The sequence below is a fragment of the Bubalus kerabau genome, chromosome 13 (assembly GCF_029407905.1).
Source record: "Bubalus kerabau isolate K-KA32 ecotype Philippines breed swamp buffalo chromosome 13, PCC_UOA_SB_1v2, whole genome shotgun sequence".
Taxonomy (NCBI): Eukaryota; Metazoa; Chordata; class Mammalia; order Artiodactyla; family Bovidae; genus Bubalus; species Bubalus kerabau.
Genome location: NC_073636.1, coordinates 21,019,718 through 21,044,976, shown reverse-complemented (window position 1 = coordinate 21,044,976; position 25,259 = coordinate 21,019,718). Strand labels below are relative to the sequence as shown.

The 25,259-nt window shown below is 37.1% G+C and overlaps 1 protein-coding gene across 1 annotated transcript in view; it reads right to left on the bottom strand.

Annotated features, from left to right (window-relative positions):
* Positions 1-25,259, bottom strand: part of MALRD1 (MAM and LDL receptor class A domain containing 1) — a 573,786-nt gene that overhangs the window by 494,237 nt on the left and 54,290 nt on the right. The window contains exons 9-11 of the mRNA XM_055545367.1: positions 17,304-17,396; positions 14,567-14,774; positions 4,407-4,553 (exon numbers count right to left, since the gene is read on the bottom strand). Coding sequence (XP_055401342.1) covers positions 4,407-4,553; positions 14,567-14,774; positions 17,304-17,396 — 448 coding nt within the window. The remainder of the gene's footprint in view (positions 1-4,406; positions 4,554-14,566; positions 14,775-17,303; positions 17,397-25,259) is intronic.

The window sequence follows — 25,259 nt, the reverse complement described above, 5'->3', positions numbered from 1 at the left end:
ATTTTAATTATAATGAGAAACTACCTAGAAAATTCTGTCACCATTACTAATTAGAGGAAATATTAGTAAGATAATATTACTTATCTTAGACTAATATTATCTTATAGGTCTAGCAAATGTGCAAGTCAAGAAAACAAAATTTCTAGTAAATACAACAGAAAAGTAGAGATAGCGTTCCATGTGTATTGCCAATAATGTAATTGTAAAATCAGAAACCCCAACAAATTCTCTTTTAATAAAGACAGGTATCAATAAGAGAATTTAGCAAGGTAAATTCAGAGAAATACTTCTAAGTTTTTTTATTTATTTTAGCAATAAGACCCTGAATATAGAATGATAAGAAATATTCTACTCAGAGTTAACAATGATAATACAAGATATGTAGGAATAAATTTAACAAGAAAAGGACAGGACTTGTATGAAGAACATCATAAAACTCCATGAAAAACTATAAGACTTCTGATTAAGCGAAAGGAGATAACATGTTTTAGACGAAAAGATAATATTATGAAAATATTACATTAGTGAAAACTGATGTGGAAGCTAAATGCCCTCTAGAGAACATTTTAACCAAATGCTTGAAAAACAGAGAGTATTGACCTAAAATTTATATATGCAGGTAGACCCTAAAGAGAATGAACTCTGACCCCAGGCCCATATACTTCCAGAAAGATATCTCTGGATTTATTTTCTTACAAGCCTGCACCACAGAATGCTCTGAATTAAGAGACCTATGGAATTACAGCATACCAAAGAGACTGTTCCTGTTCATCTTAACTGTTCATCGTAAAACTGTTCTTGTAAAACTCCTGTAACCCCAGAGGGGCTAGCTGACCAGCACAGTATAAAAATAAAGAATGGAGGGGTCAGTCTCCCCAGGCTACACTGTCCAGGCCAGCTTCAACCTCACCTTTTGCAAAGGATGCACCCCTTGTAATTCAATATGGCCCAGAAAGGATTCCTTAGACACTGTGAGAACATTAGAAAATAGACCTTATAATGAATTTAGGTAAAAATATCACAAATATACCATTATGCAGGAAGAAATCATAAATAAAACCAGTCAAAAGAAGTTTGCATCAGGAATACAGGGTGGTTTAATATTTGAAAAAATCATTATTTTATTATAAACAAAAAAATATAATATCACAATGATGATTATCACAATATGTTCTGAAAAGCATAAACCCAGTTTTAACAGATTAATAATAATTAAATATAAATATTTATATTTAAAATTTATATTTTGGATGTTTATTATTTATATTCAAAATATCTTTGAAGACAAAATAATTATTTTGAATATTTTTAATTCAAAATAAATATTTTGAATATTTATTAATTATATTTATATTAAAAATATCTTTGGAGACAAAATAATTATTAATTATTTTAATTATTTATTAAATAAATACCAAAGAGACAGGAACAGTCACTTTGGTATGTTATAATTCCATAGGTCTCTTAACTCAGAGCATTCTGTGGTGCAGGCTTGTAAGAAAATAAATCCAGAGATATATTTCTGGAAGACCCCAGGCCCACACACACACACACACACACACACAAACTTTAACACTACAAATAGAAACATCTTTATCCGATACAAAACAACCTTTTAGTAACTATAGTATTCAAGGCTGAATTACTGACAGTTTTTCCCCTCAACAGGAATAAGACAAGTACAGAAGCTATCGCCAGCTCTAGCCAACATTTTTCCAGAGGTCCTTGTCAGAGCAATAAAACTGAAAATAAAGAGTTTAAGATTTAGAAAGAAGGAAATAAAATTGTCAATCTTTGAAGACAAAATAATTATGAGCCCATAATTTATAAATTCTTAACTATAATTTTAAAATAAGCAAGGTCATTGAATACAAGGTCAATATTTTAAAATATAACTATATTTATATATACAGGAACAACTCCAAAAATTAAGTTTTTAAAATGTGACATTTACAATAGCTGCAAACATTTTTAAAAACCTAAGGAAATATTAGCAAATCTTTTTAAAATCTATACACTGAAGCTTCAAATATAGAGAAATTAAAGATCTAAATACATGGAAAAAATTAGAAACATTTGAAAAAGATCATCTTTCCATGAAATACAAATCAAGGCTATATATTTCCATTTATATAAAGCTTAGTGAAGTCGCTCAGTTGTATCCGACTCTTTGCTACCCCGTGGACTGTAGCCCACCAGGCTCCTCCGTCCATGGGATTCTCCAGGCAAGAATACTGGAGTGGGTTGCCATTTCCTTCTCCAGGGGATCTTCCCAACCCAGGGATCGAACCCAGGTCTCCCTCATTGCAGGCAGATGCTTTAACCTCTGAGCCACCAGGAAAGTGGTGAAATGAGAAATCATTTTTTACACATAAATTTTTTTTTTTAATTAAGAGAATAGCTTGTCTATTGATGGTAGACAAATAGAAAACAGTACTCCTTTTGCTGCTGGAATTTTAAGTATTAAAATTTTGAGAGAAAGTACATTTCTGTAAAAAAATAGGAGTATCACTGTTAGTTATTTACTGCATAGAATTAAAGATCCCCATATAAGAAAATGCATACCAGTATAGATTTTGCAGCATGGTCATAATATTGTTATCCAATAAGAGGATGGCTAGATATATTACAGCATACCCAGACCAAAAAAATTAAGCAAATTAACAAAAGGAATTAGGCTTTTTTCTGTTTTAAGGTAAGGTTGAATATCAGGCATCAGATTTAGCCTTCTATCTTACACTAGCAAAGAAATCAAAACAATATATATTATATAATGGTTTTCAAATGTAGGACAATGGGAATATAGAATCACAATGATCTCTGAGAGAGGAAACAAACGAACAAAGCTACACAATTTTCCCAGCTTGCTACCTAAACCCAGTTCCCAACTGCCAATCAGGGAGGCGGAAGCCAGCAGTGTGGTGGTCTTCTCAAGATGAAAAGACTGCAGTTTGGGGAAACACAAGTGGCCAAAGTTCATGAAGCAGAGTTCGAAGAAAAGGAGAGCTGCAAAGAGAGCGAACTCCGGAGATCTCCAGAGAGTTCCCTCCAAATCTCCACCTGAGTACTGACCAGGGCGTGGGCATAAGGTAATCACCTGAGGCTGGAGGAAAACCTTCTAAAAGGAGCAACTGGAACACTGCCCCAAGGTCATAAAGGGCCAGAAACAGTAGGGTCTTTTTACCAACCAGAGTGGAAACATTAATTATACATAGGAATTAGACAGAGTGCTCAACTCTAATGAAAATTTATGTCCAGACAATCCCGTAGGCAAATTATATGCTCATAATCACCAAAATGTAGGAAGAACTCAAATATCTTTCCACTGGTATACACCCAGGTCTAATACATGGTATGTACTCAACTGGTTTAAGAAAACATTATATAAACTTTGAGGAAATGTACTAGTAATAAATATAGTTTCAATAATTAATAGTCTCCTTCCTATTTTAAACTGTAAATTTAATCCAATCTGCTACAGAATCTGAAGGGAAAAATAAGACCCACTGGCACAAGAGCAGAAATTAAGATCTTAATCTACTCTTAAATAATAAGCTGAGTTTATAGACAACAGATGGGATGAATAGCCAGTCTCCCTCTCTGCCCCCTAACATCCTTCCCCACTAACCCCAACTTCCAATGGCTAAAAACACAATCAACACTATTAGTTTTGGTGTACTTCTTTGGAAATCTCAAAGAAGAAAGAGATATAATATCTAGTGGAGGTTATGCAAGCTTAAAGAGGATCTATGGCACAGTTGTGTTATTATAAAGTTATATGAAACTAATGTACCTTTGCAATTCATCAAACAAAACTAAAACAGAACAAAACCCTTCTATTTTCCCTGGAGTTTTACAACCCTTCAATGGAATGCTATATATAGTTATGGTTGCTCTATTTTAAGGGGATATGTAAAAACTGTACTGCTGGTTAAAATAAAAGGATATACGGGGAAGAAGTAAAACTGTTACAAAGAAGCTCTAAGAGTGATTAAGTTGTATTAGAGTATTTGCAATTTATTTTTGAGCTAGTGCTAAATCTCTGTTCTCTTTTCCTAGAAAAAGGATTAAACTATTCTGTTTTGCAAAACTTGGATTGCTCCAAAAAGAAGGCAAGCCTACTGTACATGATTCATGACAAGAGAAAATTATCAGAAGACTTTTCCCCTCTTCATGCCTTCAATCCCACCTTTTAAAAGGTGTAACAAAACGTTTTGTTATTAAATTAATGCTCCTTTCAGAAAACTCAACCACAAATTATGAAGTTGATTAGAAGAAATGAAAGCAAGACAAACCAGAGTTCCACTTATACAGTCTACAGTGGGAAGTGAAAATGCACAGAATCATCATTCCACAACAGGGGGAAAAAAAATTTTTTTTTTTAAGAAAAGAGGAAAATATCCTACCATGATTTGTGTTTGTTGGGTGCTCAGCATCAGGAAGATGGTGGTCTGCACTGGGCAACTCTTTCATGAATTCCCAGTGTGAATCTTCTGTGAGAAATGGCTCCCAGCCGCAGAAACCAGACTCAAAGTCACACCTGAGGTGACTGGCTGTTATGGACAAAAAGGAAAACAAACGAGAATAAAGGGGGAGCAAGCAGGGAAACACTGACTCTAGCATAGCCCATCAACTTAGGTGGTCAGAACCATCAATGTCTTCTGATCATCAGAGTCGTTTTGCTTTTGCCAACCTCACAACGTTGTGCTGCATGAGGCAGCGTCCTTCTACACGCTTCTATCTACACCTGGCGCATTTCTTCCTGGTTGGCCATCTCTGTTGCATTTAATAACATAAGGTAAAACTCTGCAGCTTTTCAGAGTAACCAATTCAACTGCCAAGATGAAAAAGATTCACCTGCTGGGATGGTTAAAAGGATGGAATTTAAATTAATTCTGGACACCTGAAGAGCCTGAGGTCAGCACCTTAGAATTCAATCTATTATGTTAGTTTAACAGTTTCTCTAAAAAAAAGAAAAAAAATCCCCAGCCACTTTGGATTGCAGGTAAATTAGATATTTTTGAACTTTGCTTTTTTCCTTCCTCTTAATACACAACTGCAAAGTTGAAAAATACTTAAGTTCCTACATTTATCACAAGATAACGAGTTCTAGAGAAAGTCGGGATTTAGAGTAAGCTTCCTAAACACTATTCATAGCTTTGTCACCAAATTTGTGAGGAAAAAAAACAGCAAGTTTTAGTGGACTGGGTAGTACACTAGAAATTCTAACAACTTGATTTGTGCTTTCAAGAAATTATAAAGTTTCCTTATCCTAAAATAAGAATTATAGTATCAGCCTATATTAGACAGTAGTTTGGGGGATAAATCCATGTAATTAATTTAAAACATATTTGCAAGTATTCCTCTTTATGCAGAGGCATTTTCATAACAGAAAGAAGGATAAAATAGTTCTTGGTCTTGGTTAGAAAACACCTAAAGTTTTGACAGCTCCCCCAGATCACAATTCTATGATCTTTAATAAAATAGGAATAGATGTATTCCCACTGAGCTCCAAGTATGTGCCAAGTATTTTGCATATATTACCATCTGTTTTCACAAACACCCTACAAAGCAAGTATAATTATCTTTTGGAAACCTTAGTGCTAAGTAACTTGCCTATGATACATTTTAGTAAATGGAATATCCAGACTGAGTTGTCTGATACCAAAGGTTATACTTTGAAGCCTCCCTACACCAGGGATTTTGCCTCAAAATTTAAACGACTGCATCACTGCTTGCTCTTAACGGTTTTGTTCAATTTTTAAAAATGTGACCAATTTTACCAGTATATTGAATAAGCTCATTATATCTTAATAATCAAAGGATATTCAAATATCCATAAAAATGGACACCTGGGTCACGACCAGATATTTTATCACTAATATGTCAGCTCTTAGAACACTAAAGGATACTTTGCAAATAAGGCCACAAATTTTCTCTCCATGTAAATTAAATGTTTAGTTCTTAGAGCTATGCTTGTTTAGATAGTCATATAATGGATATGTAACAAAAGATTTTTCTCTACAAGCAAATATTATTTCCCCTTAAATGTATTCTCCAAAAATAAAAACAAGCAAATTAACTACCATATAATAATGGGAAAATGTTGCTCATAACCCAAATCAACATGTCAAGGAAAAGCTGTTCACCCACATAGTACATAACTGGAAATCTATTGCCTCTGGATGTTTTTCTTTTCTCAGCTCTGGTTACAGTGTTGCTGGAATACTGCTATTGATAGCCAGTTATTGCTCCAAGCAGAGCCTCTTCGGTGTTTTGACAGTGTCAAGAACTTATGACCTAACTGTGACTGTCTCCCCCTGCATCCAGAAGGTCTTCTGATCTAGTTCTTTGGTCTCCTGTGAACTTCACCACCTGCTAAGCCACCCCCCAGCTCTTCTCAGTCAGAAGAATATACAAATAGACAAAGTTTAAATACATACTTGACCTCCAAAATGTGTTAACAAGTTCCCAATTCTTGATTGTGAACTTGGTCAAGGAATCCCTCCTTCCTCAACCACAAGCACCCCCATCTGGGTTGGCCCAGAAATGTCCCAGTTTATACCCATTGTCCAAGGAGAATAATTAATATCTCTCCTCTTTCCTCTCAAGTGCCCTGTTTGGGCAATATATTCAATATAGCCCTATTGGAGCAACAAATTACAGGTTAATACACAAAGGAAGCAAGCAAGACCATGCAGAGAGCAATCACTGTTAGATGCAACGGTATGAAATGGCTATAATACCACTGACCGTGAAAATGGAACGTACAAAATGACTCAAACATCACCAGCCCTTCCACAGATGTTTCACATCTGTGCCTGTGTTACTCAACTGCAAAAGCCGTAAAGATTTTAAGACAAAATAGATTGTATTCATGTTGAAATTCAGCTTTAGAAGAAAAGTTTTAACCGTTTCTTTCATTATCTGGATGTTTTATCAGTTAAAATGCCAATCATTGCACTTTCCACAGAACCCAAAACACTGTCTTTTGAAAAATGAAAATTAATTTTTAAAACCCATCACCATAAAGATATATGAAAGCAAAATGATGCAAAGTGAAAGTGAAAGTCACTCAGTCATGTCTGACTCCTTGCCATGGACTATTCTCCAGGCCAGAATACTGGAGTGGGCAGCCTATCCTTTCTTCAGGGCATCTTCCCAACCCAGGAATCGAACTGGAGTCTTTTGCATCACAGGCGGATTCTTTACCAGCTGAGCTACCAGGGAAGCAATCACCTCTATAAAATGATGCAATCATCTCTATAGAGATCTTAGTGAACTGCTCAGCTGGTTTTTTTTAAACCAATGACATTCACTCCAGTACATGTCAAAGGACTTTCTTAAAGCTAAATATTTCAGAACTTAACTGCACTATAAAATATAAGTCAAATTCCAGTCACCAAAGCTGAAGTTCTTCCATTAATATTTCCCCTACATAATTCCAAATATTTAAAATAAAGTTATTATCTGAAGTAAAACCAGGTGGGCCAAACACACGCAGGCAGTTAATAAATGCCTATGATACCACATGTGTTAAATGTTAAATATTTATAAAATCTAAAAATGTACCCATTCATATTATATACAACCTGTATTCATGACAAGCAGTGATTTGGATTATCTGGTTGCTTTTACTTAAATTTCTGTGACTGCAGAATACATATAGCCATCTCTAATCAGAGGATGAGATATGCCACAGTTCATAATTTCAGTGAAATTTCACTGAGTTCATCAGTTAGAGTAATATTTTTAAATTATGACAAAGCTTTCTCTTGCATGTTTAACCACTGAAGCATACTGGCAAGAGAAAAAGAATTTCACTGTGGCAGCTGAGGAAAATTCTGGATCATGAAAATTAAAATATTTATGAACTCTCTGGTTCAGAAGTCAGTCAGTCAGTTCTCTATTGTATAAGAAAAGAAGTCTGTGTGGGAATTATACATTCATTAAGCAGACACTAGGTTTTAATATGATTATACTAACAAAAATATTTTATTTATTGAGAACCCACAAGATCTTTTTTCCACTAAGTGTACATATATGTCCCTTACCCTCAGGAGGTATTTTCGTATTCAACATTTTTTTTCAAAATATGGAAAGCATTCAGGCACAGTATCATATTGAAAATTAAACATCTTGCACCAGATTCTTGGTTTAAGTTTCTTTCACTTGAATATCGTACCTTCTTCTTTGAAGTGTCACAATTTCTATTTGCATTTTAAATGCTCTAAAACATTCCTATTTTTTCATTCAATTAAGAGAGTTTTCCCATGGAATTTTCCAAACTGCTTTAATTTAAACACTGATCTGTCCATCCTTCCGTCCTTGTTGACACACAGTCTTTCTGCATGAACTATATATATATTTTTTTCAACATTTTATTGTGGTAAAATATATGGGCTTCCTTTGTAGTTCAGTTGGTAAAGAATCTGCCTGCAATGCAAGAAATCCAGGTTTGATTCCTGGGTCAGGAAGATTCCCCTGGAGAAAGAAAGGGCAACCCACTCCATTATTCATGCTTGGAGAACCCCGTGGACAGAGGAGCCTGGTGGGCTCTAGTCCATGGGGTTGCAAGAGTCAGACACAACTTAGTGACTAAACCACCACCCTTATTATAAATTTTACCTTTTGGACCATTTTTAAGTGTCCAGTTGAGTGGCACTAAGACCTTGACACGGTTGTACAATTGTCACTATCATGTGTCTCCAGAACGTTCCCATAATCCCAAAGCCAAACTCCACACCCATTAAACATTCTCATTTGCCCCTTCCCTTCAACCTCTGGCAACCACCATTCTGCGTCCTGTTTTGAGTCCTCTAGGTAAGTAGAATTATACAATGTTTGTCCTGCTGTGACCTGCATATTTCACTTAGCATAATGTCTTCAAGATTTAGCCACATTGTAGCATATGTTGGAAAATTAGGTATATTTTATGTTAGTTGTTCTGCTAGCCAATGTATACTTTTAGACCGTGTATGCATATACCAATGTATACCTGGTATATGTTACATCTTATTAGAAATGTTGGAGAAAATATATGGCATGAGTATTTTATTCTTAAATGTCCCTGTTTTATACAGGATCATATTAATAACCATCAAGAATCTATAGTTTGGAACTGTGCCGTATTTGTCTTTCTGTGACTGGCTTATGTCACTTAGAATAATGATTCCACTTGCATCAGGTATGGAAAACACTGGAAAGCATATGCTGTTCAGTTGATACAAATTTTGGTTATGCAAAGTAGTGTCTATAGTCAACAATACTGTATTATACACTTTGCCAATTGTGTTGCAATACTTAATACTTGTAAAAAAAAAAATACAACGTTTAGTGTAGTATTTTAAAATGGGAGAGGCAGAAAGGAGGAGCATGAAAAAAATCTCACTTGTCTGCTCCACGAGCACCCGTTCACTGAACCGTCTTTCATGTTCATTTAAACGACGTATTTTAAGATGAAAGTGCTGTGGGGACATCTATGGGGTCACACAGGGTCGGACACGACTGAAGTGACTTAGCAGCAGCCGCAGCTGTGGGGACAGACACTTGCCTGTGCATCTCCAACACCAATCTTGAGCCTTTAAGAGTGGACAGTGGCGAAGTTTTACTGGGCAAGAGCATCTAAGCTATCTGGAACTTTGACAGGTGATATCCTCCACTACGAAGGGTTAGAGGACTTTGGACAAGTTCTACAAAACTGCTTGCAGTAAACCACGCACTGGCGCTTCCCCATCCTTGCAGGGCTTACAGTCCTGCTCCTGCTCTGAGAACTGGAAAGGCCTGAGCTCCTCGCTGCTGCTCGGGGTTCTTTGGCCACCACCCCTCTCCTCAGGGGCTGATTCCCCTCGGTCACAGCGGTCACAGCGTCCGGGCTTCCCGCCTCCAGCGGCTGCTCGGGGCTCCCAGGTGCGCCCCTCCCTGAACCTTCCGTGGCTCACTGGCACCGCGGCCTGGGCCACGTTCTCCCGCAGGGACCACTGCCGTTTGGGCACCTTTCCCGGCAACACCTCACCTGCCCCGGAATGTCAGAGGGGGTGGCCCCCCCTTTCCCTCCGGCACCCCCACCTCCGCTGGACTGGTCTCTTCCAGGAAGGAGGAGCCGGGGCGAAGGTGAGGACTCCACAGGAGCGCCCGGGTCCCGGGGCGCCGCCACATGGGGATGCCCTGCTAAGGGGAGGCCCCGGACCTGGGTGACCTGCGGTGATGGCCAAGAGGCCAGTGCCTTCGCCCCCAGGACCAAGATCACTAGGGCGGCGGGTCTTGGGTCCTGCGGCGCCCCTTTCACCATCCGAATGAACGCTGTACCAAGACATCGAGGCGTGGGTTCACCTGCAAGGGCCCGTCGTGAAGGCTGCTAGACCCAGGCAGGGGTTCACCTGCAGCAGGTGGGCCCTGAACCTTTCCGCTGCTGGGAAATGTTGAAACACTCGGCGGCCCTTAACTGACCTGAGCCAGAGAAAAACCAGCAGGCAGCGGAAGAGGAAGGGGGAGAGGGGGCGCAGCCTCAGGTACCACCGGCTGCCCCTCCCCCCGCCATGCCCTTCGCCTCTGCTGCCTGCAGATAGCGGCAGGTACCCTCCAGCACCTAGGCTTCCAGGGCACTTGTATGCGCGGCCCCTCCCGGTTAGGAAGATAAATCTCGGGTCAAGTGTTTTGGCTACAAAAAAGTGGAGGGGGGAGGGCAGGGAAGGACAAGGAAAACTTTGGAGGTGAAGGATGCGGCACAGGTTTCACAAGTGTATGCATATGTCCAAAGTAACCCAATTGTATACATTCGTTTTGTGCACTTCTTGTACATCAATTTATCTTAATAGCACTATTTTAAAACTATGTTGTTAGGAATTATAGTGTTGCCCTTAGGTATTAGTGAAGTACTGGGAGTTTTGTTTTCTATCATGAAAGGCCTCCAATTTGCCTTTTAAGACTGTTTTCTCTTACAGTTTTCTCTCCACCTGTTTTCTCTTCTCAGAAAGTATTTTCGGCCTCCATTTTGGAAGCCTTTTAGGCACGGTGGTTGTCAAATTTTAAAAAATGCAGGTGAATCATCTGGGGCACTATTAAAATGCAGTAGAGAAGGAAATGGCAACCCACTCCAGTACCCTTGCCTGGAGAATTCCATATACGGAGGAACTTCGGAGGCTACAGTCCATGGGGTCGCAAAAAGACAGACACGACTGAGTGACTTACTTCTACGGGAATTAAAATGCAAGTTTGGGTTCTGTGAGACTGGGTTGTATCCCAAAGTTCTATGTTTCCAAGGAATTCTGCAGATGCTGCTGCCGAGACTTCTAGTCAACCAAGTAATACTAAGGGTAGGAACTTCAGAACCCGTTTTTCCTTTACCATTAGCTACTTTTGAAAAGGTACTGGGCTGGAGGCTCAATCAACTACATTTGTTAAAATGGTATAAAAGTAAGAGGAACTTGGTAAAGAGAGTTTGGTAAACTTTCTTGGTAAACTTGGTAAAGAATGTTTACCTGAGAAAACATGCATTTTTGCAAAAATCACACTGACCACAGATACCAACTGATAATATTCATGAGTTAATATTTACTTAGCCTCTGGAATATAGTAAAAAATCTGATGTATTCAAGCTGTATATATGAATATCAGTTCAGTTGCTCAGCAGTGTCCATCACCAACACTCGGAGGGTGCTCAAATTCATGTCCATCAAGTCAGAGATGTCATCCAACCATTTCGTCCTCTGTTGGCCCCTTCTCCTCCAACCTTCAATCTTTCCCAGTGTCAGGGTCTTTTCCAATGAGTCAGTTCTTCGCATCAGGTGGCTCAAGTCTTGGAACTTCAGCTTCAGCATCAGTCCTTCCAATGAATACTCAGGACTAATTTCCTTTACAATTGACTGGTTTGATCTCCTTGCAGTCCAAGGGACTCTCAAGAGTGGCTCCAACACCACAGTTCAAAAGCATCGATTCTTTGGCACTCAGCTTTCTTCGTGGTCCAACTCTCACATCCATACCTGACTACTGGAAAAACCGTATCTCTGAATAGATGGACCTTTGTCGGCAGAGTAATGTCTCTGCTTTTTAATATGTTGTCTAGGTTGGTCATAACTTTTCTCCCAAGGAGCAAGTGTCTTTTAATTTCATGGCTGCAGTCACAATAAAGTCTCTCACTGTTTCCATTGTTTCCCCATCTATTTGCCATGAAGTGATGGGACCAGATGCCTTATCTTAGTTTTTTGAATGTTGACCGTTAAGCCAACTTTTTCACTTGGTGTCATCTGCATATCTGAGGTAGTTGATATTTCTCCCGGCAATATGAGCTATACTAGAGATTTATCCTATGCTGACATTTTAAAAAAAGGTATAAAAACATTTTTCTTGAGTTTTATGGACCTGAAAATTCTATTTATAAAAAAATTTGTATAATGAATTCAATTTTATAAAATACAAACTCAAAGTATGTTGCACAATGTTTGAAATTGGATTAAAATGTCAAAGGAAAGCCTCTTATGTTGCAATACCATATATATACATGTGTTTATATACTTTATATAGGGGATATGACATAAGAATGTAGCCATGTTACATACTACAAAACATATATATATACTTTGATGTCAACATGATTATTTCATGTACTTATTTGTATAATCATTTTTGCTTGGAGAAACTTATTTATATAGTAATGGAATTGTTAGAATTGGTACAGTGCTACACTATTTTATGTACTATAGTATTTAACATGTTTTGCATATTACACATGGGCTGCACATGTTAAATACTTCAGTGCAGAAAACAGTATAACATTATAACATTTATATAGATTCTAGTAATTCCATTACTATGCAATAATTTCCTCCAAGCAAAAATGATTATACAAATATGTACGTGAAATACTCATGCTGACACCAAACTCTATGGATGTTTTGTAATATGTAACATGGCCACCTTTTTATGTCATATCTCCTATTTAAAGTTGATCTAAATCAAGCAAGCATGCCAGGTGTTCTTTGACCATTTGACTAAATGAGCTTACATTATTTGGAAACTTTAGCTGACTATGAAGTAAAACTACTTTTTGATAAGGACAGACATCTGTCCCTAAATTCACACAAAGGAAACAGCAAAATGGTATCAAGATATAATCTATGCGGGAAACGCCAGATAAGTAATCAATAAAACTTCCAATAAAGAGATATGGGAAAGTATGTCCAAAATCAAATGCTAAAGTATGTACTAATATTCTAGATGAAATTCGATGAAGAAAACCAGTTAAAAGGATAGCATAAAGAATCCTTCAATTGTGGGGAAAGAAAGGAGAAAAGCTATTAATAAGTTTAAGTTTCAATATGTGGAATTGAAAAGACAAGAAATATATTTACTCTCAATTATTGAAATTGAGAATAATACAAACCATTAGAAAGGTGAATTTGTCACAAGAAATGAACCAAATTGTCTGTAATAAAAAAACTTTTTAATGAAGCAAAAAAGAGGAAAGTGACAGTCGCATTAGAGAAAATGAAATGCCTCTTTTCTAATGAGAAAAAGGGCACAAAAAAAATCCATGGAAATCATATTGGTAAGGAGACTATTTTACTTAAATGTATGGTTAAAACCAAGTGTCTTGGGAATAGACTGAATTGCTATTTACAAACGGGCAGAGAGTTTCTTCCTTGCTTTCTCATCTCATCTTTTCTACATCTTTGTCCATTACTCTCAGTAAAATCCTTACTTACCAATCAGCAGAAGCATATTGTAAAAGCTTTTCATTAAAAAGGTGATATCCATCTTGTTATAATATTTTTCTGTTGCTCAATAAAATATATCACTAAAATAAAGCACTGCAGCAAAAATAAATGTAAAGTTTTTAATAATTAAGAAACCCTCCTGTTTGTGACATAGAAATTGAATGCATTTAGTTGTATTCATTGTTTCTAAGAAGACAAATATTTTAGTTGCTAAGTTACCTCATATGAATGAAAACCATGATGTAAGTTGTAAATTAAATTATGTTTCCTTTCTGACATAACTAGGTTTGAATAGTAATAGAATTTCTTATCATTACTCTTATCAAAGACTTCATAAAAGGTCTGAAATAAAGGAGTTGGGCCTTTTTGCCTAGTCGTGAATACCAACCATGGCTGATTTCTACATCATCATGGCTATCTGGAAGGTAATGACAGCCCTCCTTCTCTTTTTCCTTGCTCCACAGCTTTCTACATAATTGGTCAGAATGGAAAAAAATCTTACATTTAAAAAAGGTTATTAACCCATAGTAAATTTGTATTTAAGAGAAGAATACAAATAGGTTCCTTCTCCCATCCATTTTCCTCTTACTCAAAATACACACACCTCACTCAACATCACAACTATTCATTTGTTGAACAAATAGATTCTGAGAGTGAGAAAAAAAGCACCAAAACATTAAGTTAGCATAGAGATGTCCACAGGGAATAGTGCTAATGGCTTCAGAGTGAGAACACACCTTCATTTTACTTCATACATACTAACTTCACCTTGCTCAAGGTAAAGACTCTTTTAAATTCAACCACTATCATGAATGTGAGCATAGGAGTGAGTCAACCATTAATTTACTTACAGCAAGTTGTTGGGTCCTCATCACTCTTATCAGAACAGTCCTGCCAAGAGTCACAGACCGATTCCCGAGCAATGCACTGGCCGCTGCCACAGGTGAATTCATCTGTAGAGCAAAGTTGTCTCGACGGGGCCTGGGCACAGGCGTAGACCCACAGGTCATCAAGCCCAATAAAACCTTTGTGGCTCAAAACAGTTCCTTCAAAAATGATCTTCAGGGAAGCACAGAGAACAATTTGTGACCTTAAAAATCTCTTCAAAAAGACTCCAAAAATAATACTGGAGATTCAAGAATTATTAAGAAAAATGCCTTTTTAAAGATAAAGCAAATACAACTAAGAATAAAGTTCCCATTTGATAAGCTTGACTCACATGCATCAGATTGATGGGCACATTAGAGCCACTGAGGTGTCTAAGAAACCACCCATGATCTGATGATCTGATCTGAGAAATCACCCATGATCATGATCCCATTTAATCACCAACAATGTCCCTGACTGCAAACTTACTTGGTCATCATTTTCACAGCCCATTGACTTTAATATTCAAGGAAAAGAATAAATGTTGTTGCTATTTATGTAACAAGAGTTATAGATGCATTTGTTTTTTTAACTATTGAAATTAGTTACTAGAAGGTAGGAAGTGAACTGTCAGGCAGATAAAAAGGGTTGCAATAGAATAGGAAAACATCTAAAAGAATAAATTTTAAAATCTATTAATCCTTATAAAAGAATTGCTCTAACAATCAAATAAGTGCTAGTTAAAGGAAATGAATTCATTTTCTCTAACTGAATTGCAGGCTTTCTAAAGGTATAAACTACTAGCAAGTTGAAACAACCATACACTGCTATTCTAGTGTAAGATAATGTGAAAGTATTAATATCCCTTGAGGTTTTAACAAGAGCAATTATTAGGTAACACCAAGGGTCCAAGAGAAATCAAAAACTGTATAGCAGATGCCTTATTCTCTGCCATCCAATATGGTAGCCACTAGCTGCTGCTGCTGCTGCTAAGTCACTTCAGTCGTGTCCGACTCTGTGTGACCCCATGGACTGCAGCCTACCAGGCTCCTCTGTCCATGGGATTTTCCAGGCAAGAGTACTGGAGTGGGTTGCCATTGCCTTCTCCAGTCACTAGCTACATAGGCCTATATCAATTTAAATGAACTAAAATTAAGTTAAAATTCAGTTCCACATTTTAATAGTTACATTTCAAGAATTCAATAACCACATGTGGCTACTGGCTACCATACTGGAGAACGCAGATAAAATTGCCATTAACACAGAAAGTTCTGTTGATCACCACTGAACTAGATATTGGGTTTGGCTTGGTTTTCATGGAATACAACAAAAGTATTTCTATTTTTTGAAGTATAGTTAATTTATAATATTGTGTTTCAGATGTACAGCATAGTAATTCAGGGGGTATTCTTTTTGCATCGATATTGTTAATATGCAAATAAGATTCTAGGAACAAAGACTGACTCTTTTTAGCCTCTTCCAGCTTCAAATGTCTGAGAAATTTTCTTTTCAAAAACATGAACAATATATATTTAAGAATTACTTAAGATCAAGTTTGCATAAATATTTAACAATTTATAAAATAGTATCAGAATGTTAACTCAATGGGCTATGATATAAACCTCAACTTCTGAGATTGCTACAAAAATGCTGTGATTCTTAAGTTCCAAATTCAGCTGCAAATTGGATTTAAAAAATCTGCATAGTCACAGTTCATATCATTTGGGTCCTCCTTTTAATACCTAGAAAAATGTATGAGTGTGATATTACCTTAAAGGAATGAAATTGGTTTCATAAGCCACACATACAATCAGCCTCATTATTTTACACTTACACTCCAGTATAAATGCATTTATGTACTCTTTATACAACACAAAATGAATGGAACCTTAAAGTACTGTACTTTAAAAATAAAAATCTAAACAGCAATAAATAATACCAGAATTTCAATGTTGATCTGACATTACTACACATTGCAATATTGCCATGATATAAGAAAAGAAATGACAAACTAACACTCAATATGAAAGTTTAAAAATGTTACCAGATATTTTTCTGCACAATCTCAACTCTATATACAACACAAAACCCAAGTTAATAATTTTAAGAGATAGCATTCCCACTGAGCATATGTATATTTCAGATGCATCTTTGGACAGACAGAGTTACCCATGCGTTATAAAGATGTGAATTCCTGCATTCAAAATATTTGCATATACTCCCCTGATTTTTCAATACCGGTTTATTGTTTATCTGCTTCAAATGCAACTGGCTTCCTTGGTTGTACTGCACAGTGTTTGGGGATGCTAAGGAGGGAGCCCATGGAGAACGAGGATGCTTTAAACAAGAGTAGTTAATATTCTCATCATTTCAAAAACATTTGTTGAATACTGAATTATATAAAATTTGAATGTGTCAATCTTTTGTTTGTGAGTAACCTGTAGCTTCAGTATAAGAACTGTATTATTCTTTCCTAGATTTGATCAATACACTAACTCTGTTTAAAAAAAAAAAATAGTAGTTACTTTCTTGCTTCTTCACTCAAGCAAATTTGACTTGAGCACAGGTAGGTACAATGAAAACAAGTAATTGCTCTCCCTAAACATATGAGTTTGTATTTCTAATTTAAATGCTAATTTAAATTAACAATGAATGATAAATTCACTACAAGGCTAAAAATTAAACCTATGATAAAAAAATACTTGTTTTTCCCTTTTATACCTTAAATGTCTTCAGTTCTTCTGGTATTACCAAATCCACTTTCACCCATTTTCTGTGAGTTGATGTGTTGTATATCCAAAATGTTTCTTCTTCCTTTGATTCAAACAAAAAAACATCACTTATTCCCAAAATTCTACTCTCATATTTATATACATGCCCTCTTAATTACATTTCAGTGGAGTTGATCATACCTGTAGGGTATTAAGTACTAAAAAACTGAAGTATTGTTTAAAATGGTATATTATATTTTAAGAGAAAAATAAAGAAATGGAGATCAGGAGGGATGAAAAGAGAGAGTGCAGAGAGTATTTAAGGTAGCGAAAATACTCTTTATGATAATATAATGATGGGTCCATGTCATTCATTATACATTTGTCCAAACCCACTGAATATGCAGCCCTAAACATGAACGCTAATGTAAATTAGAGACCTCAGGTGATAATGACATGTCAGTGTAGGTTCATCAATTGTAACATGTGTGCTATTCTAGTGGGACATGATACTAATGGGGGAGACTGAATATGTGGGAACAGGGGGTGTATGGGAGATCTCTATACCTTTCTTTTGATTTTGCTGTGACTCTAAAACCACTCTATAAAAATTATCTTTTAAAAAATAAGGAAATAAAGTATATGTACATAATAAAGATGCCTATTTTTTATGATGGAGACAAAGTTCAGAAGAAAAATTTGAATAGAATCTTGAATAAAGTACTACACTTCCAAATATAAAATTCTAAGTATAAAATAGCTGTGAAAAGAAGAGAAGGGAAAAGCAAAGGAGAAAAGGAAAGATATAAGCATCTGAATGCAGAGTTCCAAAGAATAGCAAGAAGAGATAAGAAAGCCTTCCTCAGTGATCAATGCAAAGAAATAGAGGAAAACAACAGAATCGGAAAGACTAGAGATCTCTTCAAGAAAATTAGAGACACCAAGGGAACATTTCATGCAACGATGGGCTCGATAAAGGACAGAAATGGTATGAACTTAACAGAAGCAGAAGATATTAAGAAGAGGTGGCAAGAATACACAGAAGAACTGTACAAAAAAGATCTTTACAACCAAGATAATCACGATGGTATGATCACTCAACTAGAGCCAGACATCCTGGAATGTGAAGTCAAGTGGGCCTTAGAAAGCATCACTACGAACAAAGCTAGTGGAGGTGATAGAATTCCAGTTGAGCTATTTCAAATCCTGAAAGATGATGCTGTGAAAGTGCTGCACTCAATATGCCAGCAAATTTGGAAAACTCAGCAGTGGCCACAGGACTGGAAAAGGTCAGTTTTCATTCCGATCCCAAAGAAAGGCAATGCCAAAGAATGCTCAAACTACTGCACAATTGCACTCATCTAACACATGTTCTTGCCTGGAGAATCCCATGGATGGAGAAGCCTGGTAAGCTGCAGTCCATGGGGTTACACAGAATCGGACACGACTGAAGCGACTTAGCGGCAGCAGCAGCAACACGCTAGTAAAGTAATGCTCAAAGTTCTCCAAGCCAGGCTTCAGCAATACGTGAATCATGAACTTCCAGATGTTCGAGCTGGTTTTAGAAAAGGCAGAGGAACCAGAGATCAAATTGCCAAACATCTGCTGGATCATCGAAAAGGCAAAAGAGTTCCAGAAAAACATCTATTTCTGCTTTATTGACTATGCCAAAGCCTTTGACTGTGTGGATCACTGTGGAATCAACTGTGGAAAATTCTGAAAGAGATGGGAATACCAGGCCACCTAACCTGCCTCTTGAGAAACCTATATGCAGGTCAGGAAGCAACAGTTAGAACTGGACATGGAATAACAGACTGGTTCCAAATAGGAAAAGGAGTATGTCAAGGCTGTATATTGTTACCCTGCTTATTTAACTTATCTGCAGAGTACATCATGAGAAATGCTGGGCTGGAAGAAGCACAAGCTGGAATCAAGATTGCCGGGAAAAATATCAATAACCTCAGATACGCAGATGACACCACCCTTATGGCAGAAAGTGAAGAGGAACTCAAAAGCCTCTTGATGAAAGTGAAAGAGGAGAGTGAAAAAGTTGGCTTAAAGCTCAACATTCAGAAAACGAAGATCATGGCATCTGGTCCCATCACTTCATGGGAAATAGATGGGGAAACAGTGGAAACAGTGTCAGACTTTATTTTGGGGGGCTCCAAGATCACTGCAGATGGTGACTGCAGGCATGAAATTAAAAGACGCTTATTCCTTGGAAGGAAAGTTATGACCAACCTAGATAGCATATTCAAAAGCAGAGACATTACTTTGCCAACAAAGGTCTGTCTAGTCAAGGCTATGGTTTTTCCAGTGGTCATGTATGGATGTGAGAGTTGGACTGTAAAGAAAGCTGAGCGTTGAAGAATTGATGCTTTTGAACTGTAGTGTTGGAGAAGACTCTTGAGAGTCCCTTGGACTGCAAGGAGATCCAACCAGTCCATTCTGAAGGAGATCAGTCCTGGGTGTTCTTTGGAAGGAATGATGCTAAAGCTGAAACTCCAGTACTTTGGCCACCTCATGCGAAGAGTTGACTCATTGGAAAAGACTCTGATGCTGGCAGGGATGGGGGCAGGAGGAGAAGGGGATGACAGAGGATGAGATGTCTGGATGGCATCACCGACTCGATGGACATAAGTTTGAGTGGACTTGGGAGTTGGTGATGGACAGGGAGGCCTGGCATGCTGTGATTCATGGGATCACAAAGAGTCAGACACGACTGAGCAACTGAACTGAACTGAAATATCAATAAACCAGCTATTTAAACATTGATCCCACTGACATTACTACATTCTGCAATATTGCCTTGATTAAAGAAAAGAAAAATTGCAGGCAAATATTTAACATGAAAGTAAAAAAAAAGTTATCAGATATATTTTCTGCAAATCTCAAATATTTTTTCCTATGGAAGAAGTCATTCCAAGTTCCAAATAATACAGTTCTTTTTTGGAGATTATATTTCTATCTTACTCTCCAGTCACTCAATCAAAGACCTTTCCATGTCTTCTAAAGCATCCTATGTCAGGTGTCTCTATGATGGTCATTTTCCAGGTTGCAAAGTATATGCAAAACTATGTTACTATATACTAGGAGGTCATATATTTGATAAAAGTTTATAAAGTACTCCACAAGTTTGCCCATAGTGTTGGACCTTATGATTTTGAGTGTGCTTTCATGCTATGAAATAACCCTATTTTCCTTAGATTTAATGATATATATATATAATCACTGTGGATGGTGACTGCAGCAAAGAAATCAGAAGATGATTACTTCTGTCAGGAAAGCTATGACAAATTTAGACAATGTGTTGAAAAGCAGAGACATTACTCTGCCAACAAAGGTCCATATAGTCAAGGCTATGGCCTTCTCAGTGGTCATGTACGGTTGTGAGAGCTGGACCATAAAGATGGCAGAATGCCAAAGAATTGATGCCTTTGAACTGTGGTGCTAGAAAAGACTCCTGAAAGTCCGTTGGACAGCAAGGAGATCAAACCAGTCAATCTTAAAGGAAATCAACCTGAATATTCGTTGGAAGGACTGATGTTGAAGCTGAAGCTCTGGTATTTTGGTCATCTGATGTGAACAGACAACTCATTAGAAAAGTCTCTGATGCTGGGAAATATTGAAGGCAAAAGGAGAAGAGGGCATCAGAAGATGAAATGGCTGGATGGCATCACTGATGCCATGGACATGAACTTGGGCAAACTTCAGGAGATGGTGAGGAACAGGGGGGCCTGGAGTGCTACAGTCCATGGAGTCGCAGAGTCGGACATGACTGAACAACTGAACGATTATATATATACACACACACACACACTCACATATATATATAGATAGATATAGATATATAGTGAAATACAGTGAAAATGCAGACAGTGGCATAAATGTCTCAGGTTAAACTCTGAGGCCATCTCTGTGACCTCCCGTCTGTGAGATAGGAAACAGCACTGGAAGGTGACATCTAATTGTAATCCAGATGACACATGACATCCATCATTTTCAGACTCTTAAGAGCCTTTATCTCCTTACTTGGTTTCACTTATTTCATTCATACGCAAGATTTTCTAAATATGAATTTCTTTTTAACTTTGTTCTTTGCCCTCTGTTATCTACTCCAATTTCTAGGTCTTAAATATTTCAGAGAAGATAGTCTAAACCCATTAAAATGTACTTCATTCTATTACTTATTTATATGAACAGTTAAGACTTCCATAACACAATGAAACATACATGGAGGACACATATTTTCAGCTGATCATTTCCAGGTCACATCACAATGAAGTTATAAAGGGTTGAGAAATATGACAAATTTTCTTTCAATAATTTCTTAAGCAACTTTAGTTATTTAGCATTGAGACACTATGTCCTCCGCTGATGCTTTTATTGGCACTACCAGGCAAGCTGCATTCACCACGTCCCTTCACTTTCAGTTTATGAGGGTAATGTGCAGTTGTTTTGCTCTTTCTTCACAATGACTAATTGATTTTCCCCATTCTACCTGAAGAAGAATGCATTTACATTTTGTTCAAGAGGCTGAGCATAGTTCTTTCTAAACTTAACTTAGCATTTGAAAAACCATTTAATGGTATATTGTGTATGAAATCCAGACTTTTCTACCACATTTTCCTATCTGACAACACACGTAATGCAAACGAGAAAAATTTACTCCAACTACATGATATCAGCTTTTAGTTTATATTTGTCCATACTCTCAGACTTAGCTAGTTACTTTCAACAGGTGTCAATGTAAAACACAAACCCTCAGGTCAGAAAAGCCTTCAAGTGATATTCCAATTTTCTATTATCTTAAAATCAATTAAAATTATTTAAATGTCTTTACTCCCCTAGACTAGCTTCCCAGGTGGCAGAGTGGTAAAGAATATGCCTGCCAATGAAGGAGATGCAAGCGATGTGGGTTCCATCCCTGGGTCAGGAAGATCTCCTGGAGAAGGGAATGGCAACCCACTCCAGTATTCTTGTCTGGAGAATCCCACGGACAGAGGAGCCTGGTGGGCTACAGTCCATGGGGTCGCAAAGAGTCAGACACGGCTGCATAACTGAGCACACACCTAGAACTTAGCAACTGGACAAAAACAACAACAAAACTCCCCCAGACCAGGCTTAATAATGTTATTTTACCTCTCAAGAGAAATATTTATGATCAGATCTCTTAGAGTTCTCTGCTTCTCCCCCCCATCTTCCAGTGGGGGGGGGGGTGGGGGAATCAGATATCAAGTTCAAGTTGTTTTTTTTAACTACTTTTGATTGCATGTGGTGATAGGTCCATGTACTTTAGCAAAAGCTCTTCTTCAAGGAGAGCTTATTATAGCTTTAAAACTTGTATCATACAAGAAAATATATTTTTCTAAGGCATTTCCTTTCCTTTCCCAACTGCAGGTTCCTCCTATTTATTTGCCAGTGGGAATTTAAAAAACATAAAAAGTCACCACAAGCTGGGAAAACTTACTATCCTTGGCTCAGTGACATGGCAACTTTCCTGAGGATAAAAGACAGGCTGTTGCTATGATTATTATCTTATAAATGATGGGCAGAGACTTAATCCTAAGAAGAGTTAGATGGTACATACACTGAAGCTGACTTTCAAAGTTTCAACTTTTTATATAACAACTTTTCTTTCACCTATTTGTTATTTCTCAAGCTCTAAAGTACTCCAAAAATAAAATTGTGCTAAGCATTCTCCCTAGATATATCTTGGTTCACCTTCACACATTATCATAAGGGTTGTTTTTGTTATTCTATCCACAGATTATGTTAATGATCATTTTCATCAACAGTTAATTTTTTAAATGATAGGTTTGAAGTCCTTTTTAACTTTGTGACAAAACATCAAGTTGTAATTTAAATGTACTGTGATGCAGATTTTGCGCTAGTGACCAATGTGTTACATGTGGCGAGCACAGTGAATAGTGTCAGAAAAGACTGGACAGCGTCTTGCAGAATACTGGTGAACTCATGGATCAAGTATCAGTCAACACTGCCTCAGATGTATACCTCCAATTGGTTCTGATTAATACGCTGGATCAGTTCTCCACGGTTAACTTCTTCTTCTAATGTGGGAGACAGCATCTTGATAAGTCTATTATTATTATATGACATAGTATCTGAAACCAATTTATTTGCACTTTTTTCTTGTACAGTCCCAAAGCCAGAGGAATGATACTGCTCACTTCCAATAATTCATATCTCCATATACACCCACTGAAACATAATCCACCACTGATGTTCAGGATATTAAAATAATCCTTAGTACTAGAAGATAAATAACACCAATTTCTACTTAGGGTAATAACTCATTCAACATTTAATGAATATTAATTACCCACCTCGGAGAAGGCAATGGCATCCCACTCCAGTACTCTTGCCTGGAAAATCCCATGGAATTACCCACCTTGTGAAAAGCAGTATTGTAGCATCATACTTTTTAAAACACATCTTTAACTATAATATAAGCTCAACAAAATTTCAGAATTTTCTTTTTCCTATGCCTTTGTTGAAGGAGGATTTGGAAATGACAGAAAGTTTCAAAGTACATGAAAGCTCAGTGGACTTGGTTTACATGGCACAGCTGATAATAACTAAAAGATGTTTGAAGCTTGAATGCTACAACATATATATATATAAAGTTAAACCTATCTTTGTTTGTAAAATTTTTCCAATTATCTGAAAAGTTTGGAGCCCTACAGAAAGGGCAGGGAGATGTTTCAGCCCCTCCACCCACCTCATACCACGTCAAATTGAATGCAATATATCAAATAGATTCTAGGGCAGTGGGCTGCCAAATACTACTGAAAGAAATGTGATGAAAATATAGTTACAAAATGCTACAAATTGTGTCTCATCCACGTAACAAAGGAAAATGTATGAGGCCATCTAATGAGAGTATTCAGCTTTATAAGTCTGTGGAGGTCCTGGAAAAGAGAAGTAGAAAAAAAAAACTGGATATGATGAGAATGACACAAAAAGAAAAGGGACAGGTGAAATGATAGAACTCAGGAGAAAAAGAATGCCTTGTCAATGTTCGAGTATCTTGGTAATAAGAAGTCTGATACTTGAGGATCAACTATGAAGTCACTTCACACTTCTAGAGCCTATTATACAAGATGAAGTACAGAAAGAGAAAGACAAATATCATATATTGATGTATATATATATGGAATCTAGAAAGATGGTACTGATGAACCTGTCTGTAGGGCAGCAATGGAGAGGCAGTCATAGAGAACAGGCTTGTGGACACAGAGGGCAGAAGAGGGTGGGCCAAATGGAGAGAGTAGCCCCAAAACACATACATTATATGTGTAAAATTACATAGCCGGTGGAAATTTACTGTATAATACATGGAGCTTAAATCTGGTGCTGTGTGACAACCTAGAGGGGTGGGATGGAGTGAAGGGTGGGAGGGAGATTCAAGAGGGAGAGGACATATGTATACCTATGGCAGACTCATGTTGATACATGGCAAAAACCGATGCAATATTGTAAAGCAATTATTCTCCAATTAAAAATAACGAATTTTAAAAAGAGAACAAAAGAAAATGCTTCTGAAAGATGGTTAGTGGCACCTTATAAGTACAAGTGACAAACTTTCGTTGAAGAATGAATCTGACTGATGTCACAGAAGTTTCAACTCGATTTACCCAAAGCCATTTGAGCAAAAGGAAACTTGATTGGAGGCTTTTACTGTCCTTTTCCAATGTCAGAATTCCTGCAATTATTGTCAAATGTCTCCCATTTCTACAGTGACTGCTGTTTACCCCTATAATTTCTTTATTCCTACCTATAAATAAATTTTTCACAATAGAAATTCTCAGTGTCTCAAGTATTTTTCGCATGTGCGGAGAATTGTTTTCAGTTAAAGTTGGTTTTTTTTACTCACTAACATGACCACTACAGCTTTCACTCTGCCCAATGCACTGCTGCTGCTGCTGCTGCTAAGTTGCTTAAG